Source organism: Acanthopagrus latus, chromosome 3, assembly GCF_904848185.1.
Source record: "Acanthopagrus latus isolate v.2019 chromosome 3, fAcaLat1.1, whole genome shotgun sequence".
Classification (NCBI taxonomy): Eukaryota; Metazoa; Chordata; class Actinopteri; order Spariformes; family Sparidae; genus Acanthopagrus; species Acanthopagrus latus.
In genome coordinates this window covers 3,234,584-3,253,672 of record NC_051041.1, presented here as the reverse complement: position 1 = coordinate 3,253,672, position 19,089 = coordinate 3,234,584, and the positions used below count along the sequence as shown (strand labels likewise).

The window sequence follows — 19,089 nt, the reverse complement described above, 5'->3', positions numbered from 1 at the left end:
TGTACAAACGGCAGGTTCTTGCAGTCGAGGGTAATTTGATGCAGATATTTGTATTAATCGGATTATTAAACGGCACTGACTCGTGAACGGAGATGAGTAATCTACACAGGAGTTTTCTAGAAACAGATGATGCTGGTCAGATAAATTCTCTGATGCCAGGATTTAATATCCTTCTGTCATCAGTTTCACTAACACTAACACCCACTAACACAGACATCAAAACCAGTTTTCTGAGGAAATAGGAAATGTGTTGTTTGAGTATCAGTCTGTTTACATGGTGGTTTATGTGGCGAGTTTGATGGTTATCTTTTGTTTTATTCCTTCCTCCTCCCGGCAGCAGCAGCAGGAGATTATTTGTCGTGTATCCTGGGTCACTGTGTCACTGTCAGCGATTGAACTTCAGCATGTCGATGACAGAAGGATTGTGAGATTGTGTCACTGCTGCTGTTGTTTCAGCAGAAATTCTCCTTCATCCACAGAGTGCCTCCGGTCACCACTAATAATAACCTAGAAGACAAGAGTTGGTTTATCTTCAGCTGTAGACTCTGCTTCCGTCGGACTTTCTCTTTAAGTAGAAGTTACTAAAAATTCTGTCTCTGTCAAAACTGTGCTGCTGTGGCTACAGCACAAGAAGCTACAGGTCTTATGTAACACACAGAGTCCTGTCTAACATAATCATGGCATTAATAAATAGGACTTAATTAGATGAGATGGAAACTGTTTTCTCTGTTAGTGTCCAACATCGACCGTGAGGTACGCTGTGCTCTGTACAAACGGCAGGTTCTTGCAGTCGAGGGTCATTTGATGCAGATATTTGTAATAATCAGATTCTTAAATGAAAGTGACTCATGATTGGAGATGAGTAATCCGCTGTGATGGAAGCGTGCAGGAGCTCTCTAGAAACAGATGATGGCCGGATTAAAGACAAACCTTCCCCTGAAAAGTGCCACACCTGTAACTGTATTATATGTAGAATTACCAGAGAAGGACATGCAGATTCTGGCTCAGGGAGATCTTATCAAAACAGATTTAATATTCTCAGCCATCACCGAAAGTATCGATGGCGTGTTTTGTCCAGGAGTCATCAGACGCCTGAGCTACAAACCAGTTTCATTGATCCTCCGGTTCACTGAGAGCTGCGCTGACCAGTGTTACATCTCAACATCTCCTGCAGAAACATGGAGGGAGAAGAAGAGAACAGTTTGGTTCATGATGCAGACGCTTATGTGTCTTTTTTATTCAACTCTTTACTTCTTTATGTGTTTATTTCGCTTTCAGTTTTGCCAATAAACATATTTTTGGGGCACTCACTCCTCTGTCCAGCTCGGCGCTGCATCCTGGCAGTTGACACACTAACACAGAGGGCAGGTTACATAAACCTCTGTGGTTTATGTGGTGAGTTAATTTGTTATCTTTCATTTTTTGTTCCTTCTTCCTCCTGGCAGCAGCAGCAGCAGGTGAATATTTCTTATGTAATCACTGTCAGCTGCCTCGATTATTTCCTGGGTCAGGGAGAAAGTATCAAAATAGATTTATTATTCTCAGCCGTCACTGGAGGTACCGATGGCGTGTTTTGTCCAGGAGTCACCAGACGCCTGAGCTACAAACCAGTGTCATTGATCCTCCGGTTCACTGAGAGCTGCACTGACCAGTGTTACATCTCAACATCTCCTGCAGTAACATGGAGGGAGAAGAAGAGAACAGTTTGGTTCATGATGCAGACGCTTATGTGTCTTTTTAACTCGGCTCTTATACTTCTTTATGTGTTCGTTTCCAGTTTTGTCAATAAACATATTTTTGGTTTAAACTCAGTCTTCAGGCTTCAGGCTGTCCAGCAGGACCTGGAAACGTTTCCAGGATACGTTTCTTGATGGAGCTGGATTTGCGTGGAGAAGATGTACATGTCAGCGTATGTTTTTGTTTTGAAGAGCTCAGACTTCTCTAACATCTTCAGCAGAGTGACAGACTGCTGGTGTTGGATCCAGTGTTGGTGGAGATGAAACCTGAAATCTAACTCTTGGCCTCGGCTGCTTCTGCTTTGAACATTTTCTTTACGATCTGCTTCTGGTGTGAGCTTATTTTTAGCCTTCGTCAGGGGCCACCAGCGTGACTACTGGTTACCATAACTGCCTCACCCGAAAGGCATTTCAGCAGGTGAGAAAAATGTCATACGACCTGCATTAGGAACTTGACAGGAATTATCAGGGAGGGGAAATCTGACTTCTGGCTTAAGCGTCAGGCCACCTCTTCATACTGGAATTCACTTCCTTCAATTTTTTTCATTTCTTTGTCGATGCTTTTCCCCGGCTGGGTTTGCTGAAGAAAAAAAATCACCACCCTTTGTACACATGTAGCTGCATCTTTGGTTTCTGACGTCATCAGGTCGTGTTTTCAACAGAAGCTGAGTCTGTTTTTTTCTGTACACGTTTATAAAAGTGCTGGAGACTCCAGCATGAACGTAACGTGATGTTCTCCAGCGTATCATAATCATAACTTTAAACAACACATTCTCACTCGAACAGGCAGAATCTACCAAAACACTGCAGAAATAGAATAAAATATGTGTTTGGTTCTGTGGATCACAACTGTCCACAAATGCTTCTATGCATTACGTCCGCCGGGCTCGATGCTCGGTGGCACACAGACGTACAGACACACATCGTTATTATCAGCTCTCTGTCTTTTTTTCACTGGGTGTTTTGGAGCAGAGATCACACCCGCCGATCTGCTCATCAGATCGCTGAGATATCGTCGACTTGGAGTGAAGCTGGTCAGCGTAAAAAGAGAAACAGCGTTAATGACACAACTGCTGAACATGTTGCTGCAAGTTAGCCGACAACATTTAGCTTCAGCGGCGAAGCTTCACTCAGCTGTTTTCAGGAAGCGTACACAACTCTGCTTCCACACCCAGCTTTGAACATACGTTTCATTACATCTGACAGACTGACAGGCACTAACGTTCATCTGTGTGCGTGTGAACATGTGTGTTGCATACCTCTCCTGAACATGCAGCATGTCTCCTACTGGGTACCGAGTTCATTCTGTAAAACGTGACAGGCACAAACAGAGCTGCACTTTTAGTTCACACTGAGAATCCTGTGAAATGAGAAATTGTGATTGTTTGGATGTTGACAGCTTGATGAGACAGATGGCTGGTTTTAGGTGTATGTTTGTTTGTTTGGGTTTTTTTTTAGAGTCAGTTGTTGTAAATGAGACTAATTGTGAAAAGTTAAATGACAAAAAGTGAACTGATCTGTTGTGTTCACCATTAGACGTACATTCCTGGTTATTATAAACAGCACTGTAGACAATCTTATAGGAAGAATATGGATGATAACAGGGACTCGTGTATCAATAGCACACCACTTTTGGAAACATTTCAAATGTCAGGTTACGCATATAATTGCACATAATGTTTCTGCATTTTGTAATACATTTTCTCTAACAAATGCTGTCCGTCTGGTTGGATTTCGGTGCCTCAACAAGTTCACTTACAGACGTTACGTAAGTTGAAACAAGCCGGCGTTGCTTCTTGGTTTTGTAGGAGACGTGAACATCATCAGTCTTTTCTTTGTTTAACTTTTTTCCCCCTCAGAAGCTAAAAACAGAAAACCAATCACCGTTAGATTTCACGAGCCAAATGCAAACACCAGCTGTATTATATTGTTAACGATGTATCGCAGTCTAACTCCACACAGCTACTCCGATTATGAAAAACAATGATTATCGAACATGCACATTTAATTGGAGCACCCAGACGACATCAGAGCGGAAGCCAGAAAACACTGAAAACCAAATCAGTGAATAAAATTACACATTTTCAGCTGATTGATGGTGGCTGGCGTGATATCATGGACTCAAACTGGCAGCTACAAGCTGATGTAAATGACACACAGGTGACTTTGTACTTGGTGAAACAAGGATGTAAACAAAAGATTGAAAGAATTTTTTGTGTCGTGTCTCCTGATATATTTATGAGCGGGGCGTTGGAGTCGTGCTTGGGGACTTTGTACTCACTAGTATTTGTAATAACCTGCTTTCTACCCTCTTATCTTCCATCTGAAGGTCACACAAATCACTGTGTGCAGGAAGAAAGCTAAAATGCTCGATGTCCGCCGAGATACAGATTGTAATATTTAACATTGCAGGTTTAAATTAATGGGTCAGTGATCCACCGAGATTTGAACCCTGCTACTGCTGCACAGTTTTCCCTGCTTTGTATATCAGAAATACAAGACGCGTGGATTATTCCCTGAGAAATTAATGAAAACATTTTGAAAAACACCTCATCTCACAATGTTAATAAAATAAAAAAAAACATCCTGGTCCCTTTTTTCCAGATCCACTCTAAAAGTTGACGGGGTCTATTCTGGGCTGAGACGCGTCCTCCCTTCAAGTTTTGAGGAAATCCGTTCAGTACTTTTTGTGAAATCCTGCTGACAAACCAACAAACATGAACATGGTTGATCATGAGAGTGTCATACGGGGAAGCGTCTGAGGTGAGTGACACAAGGAAAGGAATGTCGATTTACACATTTCTATGCAAAGCTTCTGTTAAACACGTTACATTTCTTTTATTTGTGGACCCATAATTTTTGTTCAGCCCCTGTGTGGGAGTGTCCTTACAGAGTCGAGTTCATCTCTTCAGTGTCCTCTGGAAATTAAGCTCTTGTGTGAAACCTGCAACATTTCTGCGTTTCCTTGTGTGTTCTGTATCTACAGTCTTTTACTTCTGATCCTATAATATCTTGAAGATGTCTTTTCATTTGCTGCAGGGTTTATTTTATCGTTTAGTTATTTGTGGTCGTTCCTGTTGCCGCCGTGGCTTCACCTGCACATACCTGCACGCCACACAACTATTTTAATTGTCTGCGTTCGTCGCTGTGTTAACACTGACAGCTGTCACAGCTCGCTGACTGTAACAACAGCATGAAGGTATTCAGATTTGGTTCAACTATACGGCACTTTTAGTTGAGTCTTTGCTTTTCATGTCACTTTCAACCAGTTTCGCTACATTTCAGCTGGGTTGCTTTTATTATTTTTCTGTGGGAGTTTTTAAAATATGATGTTGTTATGAATCTAACTGTCCAACACAATATACAAATAAACCCGAACGATTAATCTTATTAGTCAGCTTAGTTTTGACAATAATCATCAGTTAGTTCTGTACTAAATAGTTCCAACTCAGCAAACGACGTGCTTTTACTTTTAATACTTTATGTGTATTTTCCTGATTATATTTACACACTTCAACTTAATCAGACAGTGACGTCTTCCTGCTCTCTCCCTCCTGTGTTGAAAAGTCGAGCTGTTAACATTCAACTTAAAGTATTTGAAACAGCTCGAACTAACACGGCGGTGCTGAACACACAGAATCAGTGTGTCGCATGACTCGTCTCCTGTCATCGTGGCCAGTTTGTTTGTGTGTTTTCTAGGTGTTTGTGGAGTCTCTTGTTGTTTTTCCAGAGTTCAGTTCTCCCTCCTGTGATCTTCAGCGGCCTCCTCACCTGCCTTGTGTCTCACTGATTAGCTCAGTCTCGTCACCTGCGGTCGTCCCCAGCATGGTTTCCCTCCACCTGCACTTCATCTCATCCTTCTCTCCTCGCGGTGTTTGTCCGGTCTGTCTGCTTCTTCCCTGTTTGTGGTGTTTTCCCACTCATTACTCTCACCTGTGTTTGTCCACTTCACTCCACGTCTCCTCAGTGGTTCAGTTTGTATTCTAAGTCCAGTCTCTTGTTCAGTCGTTCTTCAGTCATCTAAAGTTTCCCTGTTCCTGCATCAACTGGTGGATTTACTGTATTTGTGGAGGCTTCTGCTCCTCTTCACTTCATCTACGCATCCATTAAAGTCACATCAAGTAAAAACACAACATGTTGCAGCTCAACAAAGTCAAACTGCACGTTTTTTTGTTAGACTAAGGGACTGAAATGGCTTTAATTAGGTTGAGATGTGCAGTATTCATGCTGCTGGACCGCTTTCAAGAAGAACACGTCATGGGTGTCGCTTAAATCACGCACATTATCATTTTATCATAGGCACACAGAGGAGTGACCAGAGGAGTGTCACATTGCATGACTGTTTATAAATTAATCATCAAAGAGGGAATACGCCTACTCACACATACACCCTCATGTTTAATGTGTAACAGATAAAAGGTGGAGCTTCTCTGTGGTGATTCTCTCACTCTTTGTCTTTTTTCTCCCAAACTCCAAAACAATAATTAAACACCACTTACTGTTTCACACTCCGCTGTCTGATCGCATCTTCATCCCTCGAAGGAAGGCAGGCGCAGTATCTACGCCACGCGATGTCGCCATTTTCTCTCTTTCTTTCTTCTTTTTCGGGCGTGCAAAGCATCTTGGGATATGTGAGGCCACGAAGGATTGTAGCGGTGCATCCTCCAAAAACATAGAAAAGAAGGACGCATCTAGAGGAGCCTTCGGATTGGGACAACCCTCACGCAACGTTGTGACGTAACTGGCCTTCAAACGCTCCTCCAAAGGATGGAGACCCTGAATTGAGACACAGCGAGTTATACCATATTCACACGGCAGCCATTTTTCCTCTTACATCACGCTCAGTGTGGGAATCTCAAACGCTGGCACGACGTCTTCCCGCTGTGTTCCAGGTTGCATGACATCCCACATGAAGAGCTGCAGGCCAAACCTTGTAATGACGTCATCAGGTGATGCACTGGGGCCCAAAAATACTTTTCCCCATAAGATTACATCGTGAAAGAAGCGTCTGTAACCCGGTGGATCCTTAAAATGAAACCGCCTGAGAAGGCTTGATTGCACCTCTCACACTTTATAAAACATGCAAGTGGACGCTAGAGAATTACTTAGGAATATAAATGGAGACGTCGGCGGCGCAAACGTTGGCGACATTTTGCTTTTGTCATACTGGCTCTAAAAACTATCATCTGAGAGAAGAAACCTTTGTGATGAAGAGCTGCTAAGTTTGCAACCGATCCTCTATATCCAGCTGTAGTTCAGTATTAGAACAGCAACATGAAAACCTTCAGGGTCCAGCCGGATGCACAAACTTCCCTCAAAAAACACCTTTACCTCTTTTCTCCACAGTAAGTTATTAGATTTCAGTGGCAGCTAATGTGAACACAACCACTCAGATATCTGCAGCATGTCTCAACAAGACTAGAAAACTACCTCCTTGTGGTTTGATGCCTCCATGTGACGTGATGTTATTGTTCCTGAGCTGATGATGCCCTGAACTTGTTTTGCAGAACATCAAGTTGTCACAGTGAAGTCACTTAATCCAGAAGGACAGTTGTGTAAAATGCTGCAGCAATTATTATATGCATTGTTGAGTTTCAGACAGACGTGTGTGTTCTGTGCCCGACCTTTGACCTGCAAAATGTAAACAGATCATCTTCAAGTCCAAGTGGACGCTTGAGGCAAACATGAAGAAATCCTGTTCAGGTGTCCTGAAGCACAAAGACTGGATGGACGGACGGACGGACGGACGGACGGATGATCTGAAAACACGACGCCTCCGGCTGCCGCTGTGAGAACGAGTTCATCCTGTTCACAAACATGAAGCGACTGTTACACTCGGTTTAATGCATCATGTTTGATGATCTTCACTAATGCCTCACACAGCTGTATGTAACATCTGTATTTATCTTTGCAGTATGAAATGTATTAAATGTCTGTGGTCGACTGCAGCAGGTAACATTTCGATTTAGGTTCACGGCTTCAGGTGAGCTGCACGGTCTCTATTTCAATGTTTACACTTTCCAACTAGAGCGTGAAGTGTTTTCCTTCTCCTGAGCCGGTTGTGCAATCAGTCAGTGGCAGGACGGTTACAGGAAATCACCAGGTGACGGAGTGACTGCTCCCTCTTGTGGTCAAATCTGTTCACAGCATTATTTTTTAAAAAAGGATCGTGCAACTACAAGGAAAAGAATCGCAGGTTGTGAAGGGCACAACTCTTCCATTCAGAGATTTTAATGATTCAATAGTAAACAAGTGAACATCTGTAGAAGCAACAACATTTTCTTTTATTCTGTGGAATGTAAAAATATTAACATTCAATATTTCTAAAGGAAACAGACATTAAAACACATACAGTACAACTGAGCAGTACAAAGAAACTGAGCCAGACCATCTCGTTCTCTGCTCTGTCAGTGACCCGGCTCTGAGATGTAGTTTCAACAATCAGCCTTCAGAAAATCTGTTGTTATGGCTTGAAGATTAATCTATTTAAAAGTCACTTTTACAGGGGACCGGCCGTCAGTTGAAGCTGCAGGACATCTGTAGCTGAATGATCCACGTAGTGAGATGTGAAGAGACCTCTCGGGGCCGTGTTGTGATCGAGGCCCTCACTGAACATCGCAAAAAAAAAAACAACCTTTACCATCGCTCTGTTTCCTTCCAGCTCTCAGTCTCTCCAGCTGAACAGTTTTTAAGAAGCCGAAAAAGAAAACAGTGACACAAAATCAGGGATGTGACTATGAACCGTTTAAAAAAAACAAACACAAAACAAAAATCATCCGTTTGCCATCAGTGGGTGGTGTTTGTCCCAAAACACAATTAATAAAAAAGAAGAAAACACACCCCTGATGAAATAATAATCCACTTGAACTCTACTTAAAACCGCCATTTTTTCCAACCTTTTTGACCTTTTCCCTCTCTGCTCCCGTCCGCTCTGCTGCGTCTCACTCGTACTCGGCGATCAGCACCATCATGCCGACTCCAAACAGCAGGGCCAGAATCTCCATCAGGGACTGGCCGAAACTGGAGCGGCCCGCCAGAAGTTCTGGGAGCACGGTCACCGTGGCGATGTAAACGAACCCGCCGGCGGTGAACGGCAGGATCCAGGCGGTCGCCGCGGCGCCCACGCCCTCGGCCAATAGGGAGCAAGCCGTGCCAGCCAGAGCTCCCAGGGCTGTCAGCAGCTGTAGACACATGGCCTGATGGGAAAGAGGACGAGGATTACTACAGTAACGTTTCTCCAGACATTCATTTATTCAGAATCTGTCTGTGGCTTTTCTCCAGGTCTTTGGTGTCCAGTCATGGCTTTTTCTTGCTCACTGCACCGACACCAGGGGGCATCACGCTGACATAAAGATGTGATGTGAATGTTTAACACGCATCTGATTGCAAAAATTCAGTACAGTCCTGAACAACGAGCTATTGACCCAAATCCAGGATCCTGTCCTGTCCCAGAAATTAGTTGTAACAGACAATAAGAAGAAGCAAAAACTAGAGCGGTCTGTATGCTGTGAGAATTCAATGCTGATGAGAGCTGATTAATAATTATTGTGACACGTTTTATTGTTGAGCTGACGAGGCGAAATAAAAGATGCTGTATCGATCCATGTGTCACCGCTTGAGGAGTCAGCTACCTTCTTCTTGGTGCAGCCAGACTGGACGAGGATGGCAAAGTCTCCGATCTCGTGTGGGACCTCGTGCAGCAGGATGGTGAGGGTGGTGACGGTGCCGACTGCTGGACCGACCAGGAACGACGCTCCTATCGCCAGGCCGTCAGTGAAATTATGCGTGAAGTCAGCTGCCAGGTTCAGGTAACCGGACACCTTGATGTCTGTGTTAGTGGAGAAAATGGAGCACGCTGGGTCAAGTCTACAGGATCTGATGGTTGTTGATGGAGGTCTGAATGTACTGATTATGCTGAAAATGTCTTTATCAATTAATCTGCAGATTACTTTCCCAATTAATTGATCCTTTAAATATAAAATGTCAAAGAATTTCCCAGAGCCCAGTGACGATTACAAGACTCTACAGGTAAATGAAGGATTGATCAGCCAGATACTTGTGTTCAAGAATACTGTCCACACAGCACGACTTCTACTTAACAGATTTCTACACTCTATTTTGCTTCCAATCGTCTTCCACATCTATAAAAATAAATGCACTGTTCACCTGCGCTCTTCTCCTCTTTCTTTGGCACCTTCTCATCTTTGCTTCCTTTCTCTGCTTTCTTCTTTTCCTTTTCTTCTTCTTCTTCTCCATCACTGTCCTTTTCCTTGGGAGCATCTGAAAATGTCACATAAAAACAGCCCCAGTCCTCAGATCAGATCAGTAACTGAGATTACGAGGAGAGATTACAGAGGCCACTGTGGCCGACATCGCAGACACACTGAAAATATTCTGACAATGAAACAGAAGATGAGTTTTCGGCAGCGTACCGTGTGAGTGTCCATGTGAGTGTCCGTGTCCGTGTCCGCCCTTCAGCAGACGCACAAACTTTTCTACAACCAGGAAGGCGATGATCCCACCGAGGACCCACATTCCCACTGACATCATGTGACCGTGGGCGGCTCCTGTGCAGGCGGAAGATCAAGAGTAGATACGTGAGCAGAGTTTGATAGATAAAGAACCGCTGTCAATAACAAGAGCGAAGGCAGCGACTGCGTACCGTGAGAGTGACCGTGATCATGTGACTCTTCGCTTTCGTGCGAGTGTCCGTGGTCGTCTCCGTGGTGAGAGTGAGGCTCTGTGTAGGAAACACACATGAAACTCAAAAAGACAAACTTCAATCCTGCTGCTGTTCGTGTCATTTAATCATCAACGTCAGCCGCCAACTGCAAATACAGCTTGTATCTTATCAAAGCGATGGAGTTATTCATGTTGGCTTGAATAAGATCCTTGGAAACTGATGAAGTTATATTTAATTGACATTACAAATACATGTACAGAAAGTACAAAATAAACTTTGTCACTGACTAGATGACCACTGTTTGCTTGTTTTTTTGGCTGGTGAGTGAAATAAACTTACTTGCATATTGAACCAGTATTTGGCTGGTGAAGTAAAAACAACCAGACAGACAAGGTGAAAAAAACTACTATGGATTGAAGACCTACCCAAAGCGTGTGGTATGAGGTGGAGGAAGGCGTCACCCAGCAGTCCACCTGAGGCGAAGCTGAGCAGCACCTTCAGCAGGTTCTGGTGCTGGTCGCTGTTGGACTGAACTGGGATCAGAAACAGGATGAGGAAAGGAGCCGCGCTGATCAGCAGCGTCGCTCCGATGGCCTGGAGAGAAACAGGATGGAGGGAAGTTTACTTTTCTTTAGAGAATTTCATCAAACGTGTCTCCACTAAACTGATGGTTTTACTACTGTAGACAAAAGCTGATTTACTTCTGATGGTGAGAGCTGATCCAACAATACACAGTTAAACTTAATTACATTGTTCTATAAGCGGAACAGGTGAGAACACTTACAAAACATATATATGTATATATTTTTTTTTTTCACATTTCTGAACAAAAGACTTTCTGATTAAATTGGCCTGTACACGAACTGTGTAACTGCTTGAAACAGGTATCAATACAGTCAAACCTGAGCGATGCCTTCCTGAGTCTTATCCTGCGTCACTCTGAGTGACACCACGGGTAAAATTCTGTCCAAAGACTTGTGTAGTTATTCACAGACACACTTTAATCTGTCCATACCTGCATCCAGAGCTCCATCACGTCCCTCTTCTCTGCCTCCCTCTTCACCCTCTCTCCTCCATGTGAGTGCCCACGGCCACTCTCCTCCTTGTGGACCCGAACAACATCCTCATGAGCGTGTCCGTGATCATGAGCGTGTGCGTGTCCGTGATCATGAGCGTGTGCGTGTCCGTGATCATGAGCGTGTGCGTGTCCGTGATCATGAGCGTGTGCGTGTCCGTGATCATGAGCGTGTCCGTGATCATGAGCGTGTGCGTGTCCGTGATCATGAGCGTGTGCGTGTCCGTGATGCTCCTCCTCTTCTACAGGGAGGTTGGCCTCGGCGCTCCACTTGCTCGCTCCGTGGAACATCCTCACCTCAGCGTGATCGTCTTCTCCGTGGGAGTGGCCGTGGTGATGGTGGCCGTGGTGATGGTGGCCGTGGCCGTGTCCATGGTCGCCATGGGAATGACTATGAGCGGCAGCTGAATGGAAGGCTAACAGGACGATTGCATATGTGGCCGCCGCCAGTGCCAGCAGACGTATACAACCCATATTATCGCCTCTGACAAAGTGAAGAAGACAGAGAGTAAATTAAAACTGATGATTAAAGAATATTCACCACGGCTGAGAGTGTGATTTCATACAGAGGGACACTCTGTAGTAAAGGGATAGTACGCAGAAATCACTTTAAGAAAGGTGCAACATGTAAGAAAATGGGGGTACCATATGACCAGTACAACTAACTGCTGTTATGTGTAGCTACCATTAGCAAGTTGGCCCAGTTAAAGCCACAATGTGCACATTGGACCAGGATGGACCAGGGCTAGGTGGTTAGCATGCTAACTTCAACAGATATCTCTGCAACACAACATATAAATATCTTGATTTCATACAGTTTTTTTTTTTTTTTTTAATCTTCTCAAGTAAAATTTTTACATATTACAACTTTAAGAAATGTTTCATCAATGTAGTCCAGCATCAGGGGATCAAACCGTCTCTGCAGAACATCCATTCATTGAGAAACAGCTCTCATGTAATTGTTGGGAAACTGTGGCCAGAGCTACAGAGCAAATGTCGCACAGATACACTGGGGTTTTTTCATTTATTGGTGCCTCACCTTGTATAAAGAAAGACTTTATCAGTGAATGAATGAATGAATGTGTGGTGACAATGCTGAGTCAAAGTTACATTTGCATTCACACTCTGTATTTAGTCTGATATATTCCAGATTAAAACCAACTGTGTGTCAGAGTCTGAAATGTGCAGAGACACTGCACATCTGTGTGTGGAGCCGTCCTGTCTTTACCAGATGTTCATGATGTCCTGGAAACTTTAGCAGCGACTCTGAATAGTTTCTGTCACTATAAGAGCAGCTGTGCTAGTCACATTCACTGTCTGATGTAAAGCTGTTGTAACACTGCTGACATTATCCACCCAACGATGCCAGTTTGCGTGTGCAGACAGATTTAACGACGCACTCATTGTTAGCTCAGTTACCTTCACACACTCCTTGTTAGCTAACTTCACTCAGCCATTTGTTTTGATTTAGCTTGTGTTGTGTGATTGTGTTTATTTGCTGGCGGCTTCACACATGTGGCTGTAAAGCGGATTATGTCGCTGGCTTTATAAAGTGTTAACTTTAATCTCACAGCAAACAGTAAAAGGCACCAGGCAGTGAGCACTAACTTAGCCGCCGGTCTCCCGTTAATGAGTGAAGAAAAGCCCGCTAGCTGGCTAGCATTAGCTAACAAACCGCTAACGTGTTGCTGCAGCAGGAGCAACACAACTCGGCGGAAACACACCGAGAAACAAACTATCGGTTCTTACCGGGTTGAGTCAGATATCACTGCCTGTCGGGCCGCTGGTTGACTCTCAGTCCTGCTGTTATATGTTCGCTAAACTGCTGATATTTCGGTCTACGCTGATGCCGCTGGTAAGACGTGGCATTGGCTCAAGTAAACTCAACGAAATCTCGCGGGAGCGCGTTCCATTCCAACCGTTCCTCCTTCCGTGCTTCCTCGTCTCCTCTCCTCGCGTGTAAAAAACGTGTTTGATTCTTCAGGAGATGGTTATAGTGGCGTGTGGGCGTGTTGTACTGTATTTCTGATAACTTTCCCGCGTATGAATGCTGGTAATTATTTGATTTGTTAACATGTAAAGAAGACACAGGAGGGATGATGAGGTATTTCTTTGGGAGATATCGCGAGATGACGCTGGTGTCCTGACTCATCAGTTGAGTGACAGGCAGGAGCATCCTGGAGGAGAAGGATGTCACATGGAGACTCACACTGCAAATACACACATACAAGTTATCTGGTTACAATTATACACGGAGAAACAACTTCATCTTAAAAATCTATTATTTTCTGTATTAATATATTAGATAGATCACCATCACCCAGATTTAAACATTATTTATGTTGTGAGTTTATGTAAAATGTTCATATTTAGAGTTTTTATTACATATGATCAAAATCATTATTATTATTATTATTATTTCTATTAATAGTAGTAGTAGCTGTAGTCATAGTTGTAGTAGTTGGTCACACCCCGTTGGTCATATATGTAATTATAAGACAAATAGTGTATATAATTTTACATTTGTTTTAATGTATAATTCGGTCACTGTTGTTTTGTTCCCTCAGCATTTGACTTCTCAGTGGTTGTAAAATGTGAATATCCCCAAAGAGGGATTAATAAAGCAATAAACATTGCTGCTGTAGTCTTCCTTAAGTATCTGATGGACACACCCTGCAGGTCCAGCAGCCAATCAAAGACAAGTGTCACATCAGCTGTCTCTAACTCCTCAGTTCGTGTCCCATCTGTCAAAACAAGATGAGGAATTTATTAATATTGCTCATTTTCTGCCAGAGTGCCTCTGCAGGTAAGATCACATCCTAACTCTGACTGTTATGTGCTGTGACTCATGGTGTTGTCAGTGTTGTTTTTGTTGCAGCGATCCTGCGTAGAGCGTTTCACTTTCACTTTTGTTTAAGCCAGACGTCAGTAATGTCCTTAAAATGTTCATTTGACACTGACGGAATATGATTTGATGGACAAGCATTCGTTGAGGTGTTCTTTGGTCGTTGAGATGTGTTTGGGCTCATTACCCTGCTGCAGAGTTAGTGCTTTATTTAGCAAAATCTGTATCCGTGCTGAAGATCCCTCTCTGTCTCTCTGGGAGCGAATCATGAGTATCTGAGTATCAGACCACTGTGACTAAAAAACTAAATTCTTTGTCTGACAGTAAAACACTCCCTGAAATATTTCCTTACTGCAACTTCCGGAGTCCCAAAGTTCCCTGAGTTTGTGGGCGCTGCGGTGGTGAATGAAGTTCAAGTGGGTTACTGTGACAGCAACATCAAGACAGCAGAACCTAAACAGGACTGGATGAGAAAATTAATCAAAGACGAGCCACAGCACCAGGAGTGGTACGCTTCCAAGTGTTTTGGTAATCGGCTTAAACCAAACTGGAGGTAATTTATGTTAACTTTTACAGCTTTCAACATCTGTTCTTCTGTTCCTTCACCTGCAGTCTCTCTCTCTCTCAGGTGTCCACATCTTACAGAGGATGAACGGCTGTGAGTGGGATGATGAGACCGGAGAGGTTGTTGGTTTTAACCAGTATGGTTATGATGGAGAAGACTTCATAGTACTGGACCTGAAGACACTGACATGGATCGCTCCACAGCACCAGGCTGTCGTCACCAAACTCAGATGGGATGCTGAGAAAGCAAGATTAGAACACAACAAGAACTACTACATCCACATCTGCCCTGAGTGGCTGAAGAAGTACGTGCACTATGGGAGGAGCTTTCTGCAGAGAACAGGTAGAATCACATGACCTGATGTACTGTTGTCATTGAACGTAGCATTCATGTGTTTCTAATGCACAATAATGTTCCAGTGGAAATGATGGTGATGACACACACCGATCAGCCACAACATTTAAACCACCTGCCTAACAGCTCTGACCTGTCCAGGCCCGGTCGTATGAACTCTGGCACCAGTACCTGTAGTGGTTGGGGGTGGGGTCAGATTTGGATCTCAGGGCTTTGGGTGCCTGACAAACACCTGGGGTTCTTGTCCCGTTCCTCAAGCCGCTCCTGAGGAGTTTCTGCTGTGTCAGGACTCATTGTCCTGCCCTGTGCTTACTTCTTATTGACAGTCATGGTGCATAAAACTGACACTCAAAAACAAAATATCTTTACTTTCTCTCTCTCTCTGTAAGCTTGTCTATTCTGTTATTGATACATATACATACAACCCTTCCCCCTCTCTTTCCTCTCCAGAGCTTCCCTCAGTGTCTCTCCTCCAGAAGACTCCCTCCTCTCCAGTCAGCTGCCTCGCTACAGGTTTCTACCCTCACAGAGCCTCACTCGTCTGGAGGAAAGATGGAGAGGAGCTTCATGAGGAGGTGGACCACGGAGAGATCCTCCCCAACCACGATGGAACCTTCCAGATGAGTGTTGACCTGAAACTCTCATCAGTCACACCTGAAGACTGGACCAGGTACGACTGTGTGTTTCAGCTCTATGGTGTGAAGGAGGACATCATCACCAGACTGGAGAAAGATCGGATCAGAACCAACTGGGGTAAGAGTGAGATCAAGGTCAAGGATATGTTGTGTGTTACAAATATTGCATTATGTGAAATTTGGTGGGAAACATATCCAATGCTAAGTCTCATGACATCAGGAGAATTTCTAATTTCAGTAATTTTATTTATTTTATTTTTTTTGGAATTGGCATTTTTTGTGCAGTTTTTCAGTTACAGAAAGTACTGAGACGACAGGAAGTGAGAAAGAGATGCAGAAAAACCCTCCCTGTCACGTTCAAACTGGAGATGTTGTGGCTTGTGGTTGGCATCTTAGCCCCTGAGCTGCTGCTGCACTTCCTGATTTGTGATACGTCTGCAGGATGAATGACTGTGACAATTCAAAAAACATTGTGCAACCACATTCATTTAGAGAGCAGAAGTTTGATGACTTTTCACATCTACAATGCACTACAGTAAAATGGTGATTTAATAAGCCTGTGCATCCAGAACAAGGAGGAGTGTAGGGCAGCTGGCTTTGTTTGCTTTGATATCCTGAACTCTGAGATGCAGTTGCAGAAATCTTTTCCTCCTGGATTTCTTGGTTCAACACAACAAATCTTCCTTGTATTCCATTTTCACGTGACAGATTTCTGCCAGTCTATAAATGTACTCACCACCACTGATAAGGCGTACTGGTTTTTCCAAATTGGGCTTTTATTTAGAACACATTTGTTTAAACAATGACGACTGATAACACTGTTTGAATGTTTATAAAAGTTGAAATGTAAGAAGGATCAGAGAGGATTATCCAAAAGCCTGTGAAAACTCTTCCAGAACCAACAGCATGGCTCCATAAATTGAACCAATGTGGAAGAACCCAAAGTGTGAATGTTCTGTTATGTTTCTTCCAGATCCTCCCATAGAAATCAGTGCAATTATTGGAGTCACTGTAGCACTGATCCTCCTGTTGATTTGCATTATGGCATTCTGCATCTGGAGAAGAAACAATTATGGTGAGGAACAAAGTTACTTTCACTCCCCCAAACCCCGCCATGATAGTCTTTTCTCTCCTTCATACATTCTGAAATGTTTATCATTTTCTAACATTGTTTTCTCTCATCTGCATTTCAGGGTGCTGACTTAACAGTAAGTATTTTAAACAAGCAACTAATAACTACTAACCACTATGAGACGATGTCTTTTTCACGTTATGTTTACTGCTTGTCTTAACAGGGTCAGATCGGACCAGAGAGCTGAACTCACAACACTTTCCAGACTCTGAGAGTAAAACATCTGGAATCTACTGATGTTGCTGAACAGGGTGTAACACTGGTGCCCAGTTGGACGAGGATCAAGCAGTTTAGCATTAATACAAACAGCTGATGTGGAACTGACAGAGGTCGTCATCTGATCTGGAACACATACTCAACACTTACTGTCGATGGCGGGTTCCTCGGACAGCTCCAGGATCAGCACACTGGACAGCAGTCATGAGAGTCCACCATGTTGAAACACCTCAGCTGTCTTTAAGAAGATTCAATGCACTGTTATTATGTGGGAAGTGGGAGAAGGACAGACAGTCTAATAAATAAACAGTGTTTATTTATGACATGTGGCACAGGTTTATTTATTTTTACTTCTATTTTTACCTGTAACCATAATAGAGATTATGCATTTAACACCAAACAGCCAGGAATCACACAGAAACATGTGATATTGATTATTTAGAGTATTATTTATTAACATTTGATCATTTTCTCTCAGGGTTCCTCTGTGTTTAAGTCATTTATATTATTGTTGTATTTTGCTTGTACTTTTAATGTGTGTTAACCATCAGCTCAGATCACTGCTGTGAATAAACATGTTTCAACATGTTTCTCACTCTGAGTCTCTCAGTTTGTTTCTCTTTCTTTCTAAACGTATCTTATGACCTCCTGACAGGTGAAGCGTTACAGGACATCAGTCAGATGTTTAGTTGTCAGAAGGCTCCTTTAACAGAGATACTGGCTCGCTGTTTAATCTCTAACTTCAGTCTTCATGCTAAGCTAAGCTAACCTTGTCTGGGAGCTAACTCTGCTCGGAGTTCACATTGATATCAATCTCCTCATTCAAATCCTCTGAGAGAATACTGAATGTTCAGGTAATATATTGAAGTGTCGTCATGAATGAGCATGTGGACCAAACTTCAGCAAAAAAAGAAAGAACAACACATTTGAGTTTAACATTCATTCATGTTCATCAATGTAAAGGAATTTACATGTTTAGTCTCATAAATTCATAGTTGTAAATTTGTTGATAAACATCTCCCAGACACACTGGCTCCATGAGAGACCAAACTCCATATTCTCCATCTTTAGAGTGGTGCAACAATTAACATATTTTTGAAGGCTAACCCTGAAGTTAGCATCGCCCTGGTTCCCTCCACAAGAAGTCTATGGGATTTTTTAAGGTGGATTTTGAATTTTCACCAAAAATAATATCTGTGACAAACACAAGTTTATGATCCTTACATGTTTTTTGTTTTTTTTATAAAGATAATCTTCACAGATTATGCCTCATGCCAAGAAACCCGAGTAACCAACAATATTCCTCACATCGCTGTAGACAGAGTTACCAGGTAATCATTATCCGGTGCAACATTTTGCCATGCTGCCTTTCTGAGGCATGAGTTACATTATTTCTGTTGACCAGTTCAACCACTTCAGAGCGCTCTGAACACGAACAAACATTATAACTGCCCGGTCACTTGAAAGACACTTTTGCTAACCAGTAGTCATAAAGACAAAGCTAAACACCAGAGTTAACATACAAGCTAACAAGCTAGATTTACCAAAAAGCTATGTAGCTCGACTGCAACATCGTACTGCGATATGAGAGTATTACTGTAACTGCCACAGCTGTAGCCTTGTGGTTAAAACATAGAATGACACATATATCAAGTAGGGCTCCTTACTTGTCCAGCAGAAAAGTCCTTACAAATCCTGCAGCTCCCTCCACCTCGGAAATGATGCTCCGATATTTATCCTTGCTTTCTCGCTGGCTCGGTCCAGTTCTTTGTGTTTACACTGCTTTCCTTCACCAGTCTTCTTGTTTCTTATCTTTGACGTGGACAATGGTAGGGGCATTTTTCAGCT

General features: G+C 43.1%; 1 protein-coding gene and 1 pseudogene across 3 annotated transcripts; one reads left to right on the top strand and one right to left on the bottom strand.

Moving 5' to 3' along the window:
• Positions 1–7,933: 7,933 nt before the first annotated feature.
• Positions 7,934–13,402, bottom strand: slc39a7 (solute carrier family 39 member 7). 3 transcript variants are annotated; one of them, XM_037089536.1, is made up of 9 exons: positions 13,244–13,402; positions 11,435–11,978; positions 10,845–11,013; positions 10,399–10,476; positions 10,169–10,303; positions 9,903–10,016; positions 9,368–9,564; positions 8,633–8,932; positions 7,934–8,413 (listed from the first exon to the last, which is right to left on the bottom strand). In XM_037089536.1, the coding sequence occupies exons 2-8, from the start codon at positions 11,966–11,968 to the stop codon at positions 8,678–8,680; spliced, it is 1,482 nt and encodes a 493-aa protein (XP_036945431.1). In that variant the 5' UTR covers positions 11,969–11,978; positions 13,244–13,402; the 3' UTR covers positions 7,934–8,413; positions 8,633–8,677. The 3 variants fall into 3 exon arrangements, with proteins under 3 accessions (XP_036945431.1, XP_036945441.1, XP_036945422.1); XM_037089546.1 differs by having other exon boundaries at positions 7,934–8,932; positions 11,435–11,681; positions 11,712–11,978; XM_037089527.1 differs by having other exon boundaries at positions 7,934–8,932.
• Positions 13,403–14,172: 770 nt separating this feature from the next.
• LOC119014747 lies at positions 14,173–17,842 on the top strand (annotated as a pseudogene).
• The last annotated feature ends 1,247 nt before the right edge of the window (positions 17,843–19,089 follow it).

Bases quoted from the DNA above. Each gene is read 5' to 3' on its own strand.
- slc39a7 (XM_037089527.1), bottom strand. From the start codon at position 11,968: ATGGGTTGTATACGTCTGCTGGCACTGGCGGCGGCCACATATGCAATC. The intron at 10,304-10,398 runs GTACGCAGTCGC...CCGCCTGCACAG, and splicing joins TGATCACGGTCACTCTCACG to GAGCCGCCCACGGTCACATG. The intron at 10,017-10,168 runs GTACGCTGCCGA...TGACATTTTCAG, and splicing joins CTCACATGGACACTCACACG to ATGCTCCCAAGGAAAAGGAC.